The 7,158-nt window shown below is 46.7% G+C and overlaps 1 protein-coding gene across 3 annotated transcripts in view; it reads left to right on the top strand.

Annotated features, from left to right (window-relative positions):
• The window catches only part of SNRNP70 (small nuclear ribonucleoprotein, U1 70kDa subunit), a 19,203-nt gene extending 12,249 nt beyond the window's left edge, over window positions 1-6,954 (top strand). For 2 of the 3 annotated variants that reach the window (XM_006765957.1, XM_006765958.2), the window contains exons 9-10: window positions 5,975-6,062; window positions 6,144-6,954. In XM_006765957.1, coding sequence (XP_006766020.1) covers window positions 5,975-6,062; window positions 6,144-6,795 — 740 coding nt within the window. In that variant the 3' untranslated portion in view covers window positions 6,796-6,954. The remainder of the gene's footprint in view (window positions 1-5,974; window positions 6,063-6,143) is intronic. The other variant, XM_006765959.2, reaches the window with a different exon arrangement.
• Window positions 6,955-7,158: the final 204 nt, after the last annotated feature.

Below are 7,158 nucleotides of genomic sequence, written 5' to 3'. Positions count from 1 at the left end.
TTGCTAGGGACTTGCCCGGCACTTGCTCTCTACCTCTATTTGTTATCTTACTTCTATCATTGACAGTCCCTCTAGGTTGTGGGCTGCTTGCCTGTGTTCCTGAGAAGCATCTACGGTACCAGTCTATAGAGTGTGTTTTCTTTAGTGAATTACCGGTATGTTTACCGGTAATAAACTTGCACTGTTTTATGTATATGTTTGATTACATACAGCCTTGTGACAGTTTTCCTGCATGTCATAAGCATTTGAATATAAATTAAAATGTTAAAATCAAATCTGATATTGTTTTACCTTTTATTTGGTGTGTGGAAGGTGTGCGGAAGAGGGGGTAGTCTTATACGGCGAGTATATAACAAACTCTGTATTTTGAGTGGAAATGTTAGGGGGTCGTCTTATACGCCCAGTCGTCTTATACGCCGGCAAATACGGTATCTTTCCCTCTCCCTTTGTCTCTGAAATCAATAAAAATACATTTTTTAAAAAAATACATACAACCCAAATTTTATGAAAGTAATTATCTTTTCTATGGGCAGTGCATACTAGTGTTTTATACTGTATTCTGCTGTTTTATTATTTCTTATGTACTGGTTGTAACCCATCACATTGATGATGTGACCCACTGCTAGGTTGGGACCTGAAAATGGAAAACACTAGCCTGTTCTGCCCCATACTTGTGATGTACCAGCTGCCTGGCCGTTGCCTGTCTCTATTTGAATGTCTCTGACAGCCAAGCAGCCTCTGTCCTTTTTCACCCTCGCTACTAAGTCATTCCTCACGTGGAGTTCCAGGCTGCTTCACTGAAGTTTTCTTCCAGGCAGTGAGGTACAGGAGAGCACATGGAGTTACCTGGGAGTCACGTCCCAGCTCCGCGCCTTCCTTGCCTGGTCAGCATGGGCAAGTGGCTTTATCTGAGTTTGTTTCCCCACCTGAAGAACAGTAGTTCTGTTCCCTACCCGCTGCTCCTTGGTGGTGTTCAGTCAGTCGGTTGACTACTGCACATGCACCTTTATGTCCTGGATGCGGTGCCCCATGCTGGTTACAGCAAGCAAAGCCAGACATAGTCCTGGCTCTCCTGGTGTGTTACAGGCTGCCAGGAGAGGCACACTTGTCAGTCAGCTCACATATGTGCATATAAAATTTGAAACTGCAGTTGAAGTTCTGAGAAAGAAATTTGTATGGTCTCTGAGTGGAAAAACAGCTTATTCTAGAAGGTTGGATAGCTTTCTGAGGAAGTGATGTTTGGGCTAACGTGTTGATGGGTGAGTAGGAGTCAAAGAGACAAGGAGGAGACTTCAGGAAAAGAGGTGAATGAGCCCCAAAATGAGTAGGAAGGAGACGGGGAATATGAGGAAATTGAAAAAATGCCTCGCCCTAGCTAGTTTGGCTCAGTAGAGATATATATATGTATAGGATGGATATAATACTAATATATGTATATATATCCATCCCCATATCCATCCTTGGTCACTTTTTTTTCAAGTCTTCATTGTTGAGGGTATTACAGATGCCCCCCGCCCCCACTCTCTCCATTGGCCCTCTCTACCCGATTCGTGCCCCGCCCCAGGCCTTCACCACCCTATTGTCTGTGTCCATAAGTAATACATATATGCATGATGTAAGATCTTTGGCTAATCTCTTCCTGTCCCCTCTTCCCTCTGCGATTCGTCAGTCTGTTCCTTATTTCCATGCCTCTGATTTATTTTAGTCAACAGTTTATTTTGTTCATTAGATTTTAAAAAATATATATTTTATTGATTTTTTACAGAGAGGAAGGGAGAAGGATAGGGAGTTAGAAACATCAATGAGAGAGAAACATCAATCAGCTGCCTCCTGCACACTCCCCACTGGGGATGTGCCCGCAACCAAGGTTACATGCCCTTGACTGGAATCGAACCCGAGACCCATGAGTCCGCAGGCCGACACTCTATCCACTGAGCCAAACCGGTCAAGGATGTTCATTAGACTTTTTGTTCATATATTTTGATTTTTAGATTCAATTGTTGATATGTATTTGTTGCCATTTTGTTGTTCATATTTTTTATCTCCTTTTTCCTCTTCTTAAAGGATACCTTTCAACATTTCATGTAATACTGGTTTGGTGGTGATGAATTCCTTTAGTTTTTTCTTGTCTTTGAAGGTCTTTATCTGACCTTAGTTCTAAATGATAGCCCTAGCCTCCCCTATCCCCCAGTGTCTTATGTCCATTGGTTATGCTTATATGCATGCATACAAGTCCTTTGGTTGATCTCTTACCCCTAAATGATAGCTTTACTGAGAGAGTAATCTTGGTTGTATGTCCTTGCTGTTCATCACTTTGAATATTTCTTGCCACTCCCTCTGGCCTGCAAATTTCTATTGAGAAATCAACTGATAATTGTATGGGCGCTCCCTTATAGCTAACTACTGCTTTTCTCTTAATGCTTTTAAGATTCTTTTCATCTTTAACCCTTGGCATTTTAATTATGATGTGTCTTGGTGTGGGCCTCTTTGGGTTCCTCTTATTTGGGAATCTTTGTGCTTGTGAGTCTATTTCTTTCACCAGGTAGGGGAAGTCTTCTATAATTTTCTTTTAAGGGAAGAATGATGATTTTTTATTTTTTTTAAAATATATTTTATTGATATTTTTTTTACGGTGGGGATGTGCCCGCAACCAAGGTACATGCCCTTGACCAGAATCGGACCTGGGACCCTTGAGTCTGCAGGCTGATGCTCTATCCACTGAGCCAAACCGATTAGGGCTATCATTATTATTTTTTAAAATATATTTTTTATTGATTTCAGAGAGGAAGAGGGGGAGGGAAGGTAGGGGAGGGAGAGATAGAAACATCATTCATGAAAGAGAATCATTGATTGGCTATCTCTGCACGCCCCCTACTGGGGATAAAGCCTGCAAGCCAGGCATGTGCCCTGACTAGGAATTGAACCGGTGACCTCCTGGTTCATAGGTCATTGCTGTTACTATTTCTTCAAATAGATTTTCAATATGTTGCTCTCTCCTCCTTCTGGCACCCCCATAATGTGAATATTGGCAGTTAAAGTTGTCCTATTTCTTTCACCAGGTAGGGGAAGTCTTCTATAATTTTTTTTTAAGGGAAGAATGATGATTTTTTATTTTTTTTAAAATATATTTTATTGATATTTTTTTTACGGAGCAGAAGGGAGAGGGATAGAGAGTTAGAAACATCGATGAGAGAGAAACATGGATCAGCTGCCTCTTGCACTCTCCCTACTGGGGATGTGCCCGCAACCAAGGTACATGCCCTTGACCAGAATCGAACCTGGGACCCTTGAGTCTGCAGGCTGATGCTCTATCCACTGAGCCAAACCGATTAGGGCTATCATTATTATTTTTTAAAATATATTTTTTATTGATTTCAGAGAGGAAGAGGGGGAGGGAAGGTAGGGGAGGGAGAGATAGAAACATCATTCATGAAAGAGAATCATTGATTGGCTACCTCTGCACGCCCCCTACTGGGGATAAAGCCTGCAAGCCAGGCATGTGCCCTGGCTAGGAATTGAACCGGTGACCTCCGAGTTCATAGGTCATTGCTGTTACTATTTCTTCAAATAGATTTTCAATATGTTGCTCTCTCCTCCTTCTGGCACCCCCATAATGTGAATATTGGCAGTTAAAGTTGTCCCAGAGGCTCATTACACTATCTTCATGTTTTTGGGTTCTTTTTCTTTTTGCTCTTCTAATTGGGTGTACCTCATATTGCAAATTGTTGATTTGATTCTTGGAATCCTCTCTTCTGTTGAGTCTCTGTAAATTATTCTTTATTTCAGTTAGTGTATGCTTAATTTCTGACTGGTTCTTTTTCATGTCTTTGACATTCTCATTAAGATTTTTGAAAATCTCATGAAGATCTTTGAGTAACTTTATAACCATGGTTTTGACCTCTATATCCAGTAGTTTGCTTGCTTCCATTTCTTTCATTTGTGATATGTTTCTTTGTCTATGCATTTTGGGTGCTTTCTTGTGTTTGTTTCTGTGTATTAGGTAGAGCTGCTATGTCTCCTGGAATTGGTTAGAGTGGATTTATAGAGTAGGCGTCCTGTAGGCCCAGTGGCTCAGCCTTCCCAGTCACCTGAGCTAGGCCCTCTGGGAATGCCCCTGTTTGGACTGTGGGCACAGTCTTGTTGTAGTTGAGCCTTGATTGCTGTTGGCATCAGTGAGAGGAATTGACCTCCAGCCCAATTGGCTGTGAAGACCAGCTGCTACTACAGTGGAATAGCAGCTGTGCAGAAGACACCCATATGGAGCAGGACTTGCTTCAGTGGGGCTTTGGTGCTCACTAAGTCTCCCCCTTGAGTGTGTCGCTTGTGGATGTGTAGAGTTGTAATCTTGTATGGTCTGACGCTGTCCATTGGGTGCATTTGCTGTGGGACCTTCTGAAAGGTGCAGTCAGCCCCTGCCTGGGGCCACCTGGCAGGAGCTACAGAGAGGTCTGAAGATGGTTACTACTAATATTGGGCTTGTGAAGTGCCCGGGTGAGGCCTTTTATTGATACGTTTGGGGCATGCTAATAACCAGCTGCTTGTTTGAGAGAGTTTAGCAAAGTTTGAAGCTTGAGCCCGGACAGGCCATTTATATGGAAAAGCAGCTGCACCCCCTAACAGCTTTGGTTTGGCTGCAAATTAGATCGGCAGGGTCTCAGGGAATCACGAGGGCATTGGGAACAGTGTGAGCCAGGCTGATGGAAACTCCAATATGGCTGCCAGTCAGCTTTGAGTGGGGAGGTCCCAGCACATGAACAATGACTCTTGGGATCACCCCCTGCTGTGATGCCAGATAATCCAGTTCCTCCCCATATGTCCCTGTGTCCCCCAAAGCTGCCTGGTGCTGGGTCTCGGGGATTGAGTCTGAATAAGTTTGTGCACTGGCCCTTTAAGAGGAACACCTGGGTCCCTAGCAGCCTCCGTGTCACTCAGCCACAATACCTGCTGGGTTTTTTTTCTTTTTTAAATATATTTCTTTATTGATTTCAGAGAGGAAGGGAGAAGGAGAGAGATAGAAACATCAGTGATGAGAGAGAATCATTGATCGGCTGCCTTCTGCACACCCCCCACTGGGGATCGAGCCCACAACCCAGGCCTGTGCCCTTGGCCAGAATCGAACCTGGGACCCTTCAGTCCGCAGGCCAATGCTCTATCCACTGAGCCAAGCCGGCTAGGGCAATACCTGCTGGTTTTTACAGTCCAAAGTTAGGGGGACTCCTCCCAGCTCTGGAACCCTGGGCTGAGGGTCCAGTGTGGGGCTTGAACTCCTTGCTTCTCACAGGGGGCCTCTGCAGCTGAGATAGCCCTCTCGATTAAAAAAAAAATGGTACACGTGTGTATCAGACCAGCCAGTTCTGTGCCTCTGCCCCTCCTACAGTCTCAATGTACTTTCTTTATTTCTCTAGTTGCAGGACTCCCATTCAACCAGCTTTCAGGTGGTTCTAAATGATGGTTGTTGTGTATTTTAGTTGTAATTTTGATGTGGTTGTGGGAGTGGGAGTGGTGAGTACTGGCGTTTACCTATGCCATACTATGTTTTTTTTTTTAAGCCATTTTCTTTTCTTCTTTTTTTTTAAATATATTTTATTGATTTTTTACAGAGAGGAAGGGAGAGAGAGAGAGAGTTAGAAATATCGATAAGAGAGAAACATCAATTAGCTGCCTCCTGCACATCTCCCACTGGGGATGTGCCTGCAACCCAGGTACATGCCCTTGACCGGAATCGAACCTGGGACCCTTCAGTCCGCAGGCCGACGCTCTATCCACTGAGCCAAACCGGTTTCGGCTGCCATACTATCTTGATTCTCCTTGCACTTGGTCACTTTAAGAGAATGCCTAGCAGAATGTCCTCACAGAACTTGGCCCCATAGACACCAACAGAGATGGTATCCTTCCCTTTGCTCTTTGATGCTTCTCGTTTCCCATCCTTCATCCATGCTCAGGCTGACCCTCTGTTCCTCTGCCCCACCTCCAGGAGGTGGCCTTGGTGGTACCAGAAGAGGTGGGGCGGACGTGAATATCCGGCATTCTGGCCGCGATGATACCTCCCGCTACGATGAGAGGTAAGATTGGGCGGTGGTTTCCTGGGAAGGGGGGTGGTCACGTGGGGTGCCCTGACACACACATCTACCCACCTCATCCAGGCCCGGCCCCTCCCCGCTTCCCCACAGGGATCGGGACCGGGACCGCGAGCGGGAGCGCAGGGAGAGAAGCCGCGAGCGAGACAAGGAGCGAGAACGGCGGCGCTCCCGCTCTCGGGACCGGCGGCGGCGCTCACGGAGTCGCGACAAGGATGAGCGGAGGCGTTCCAGGGAGCGGAGCAAGGACAAGGACCGGGAACGGAAGAGGCGAAGCAGCCGAAGCCGTGAGCGGGCACGACGGGAGAGGGAGCGCAAGGAAGAGCTGCGTGGTGGTGGAGGTGGTGGTGACATGGCGGAGCCCTCTGAGGCTGGTGATGCACCTCCCGATGATGGGCCTCCTGGGGAGCTGGGTCCAGATGGCCCTGATGGGCCAGAGGAGAAGGGCCGGGATCGTGACCGGGAGCGACGTCGGAGCCACCGGAGCGAGCGGGATCGGCGCCGGGACCGGGACCGAGACCGGGATCGCGAGCACAAGCGGGGAGAGCGGGGTAGTGAGCGGGGCAGGGATGAAGCCCGAGGAGGGGGTGGGGGTGGCCAGGACAACGGGCTGGAGGGTCTGGGCAATGATGGCCGAGACATGTACATGGAGTCCGAGGGAGGCGACGGGTATCTTGCTCCAGAGAACGGGTATTTGATGGAGGCTGCACCAGAGTGAAGAGGCCTCACCTGTTTGGACGTGTTCCTACCCACCCTGTTGCTGTCATCCTCTTCCCCCAACCTTGGCCACCATCTAAGTTTGCCATCCATGGGTAGAAGTCTTGTTTGTTCTGGTTCCTCGGATTTAAAAATAAAATTAATTTCTTGTTAATGGGCACCTTGGTTTCTTCACGTCTCTTACTGTCTTCCCCAAAAGGTTGTCACTTGACATGTTAACCCTACTTTGGTTTGTGTTCCAGCACATGCCTAGAACTTGAACTTGATGACCTAAGGCTGGGGATACCCCAGCGTATAACTGGAGCTGTTTAAAATGGGGTGAGGAAGTCCTCTGTAAAAGTCTTTCATCCCTTAGTGTGTCTCC

This window comes from Myotis davidii, unplaced genomic scaffold (genome assembly GCF_000327345.1).
Source record: "Myotis davidii unplaced genomic scaffold, ASM32734v1 scaffold2100, whole genome shotgun sequence".
Lineage (NCBI taxonomy): Eukaryota > Metazoa > Chordata > Mammalia > Chiroptera > Vespertilionidae > Myotis > Myotis davidii.
The sequence above is the reverse complement of the archived record's forward strand: the minus strand, read 5'-3'. Positions and strand labels throughout refer to the sequence as shown.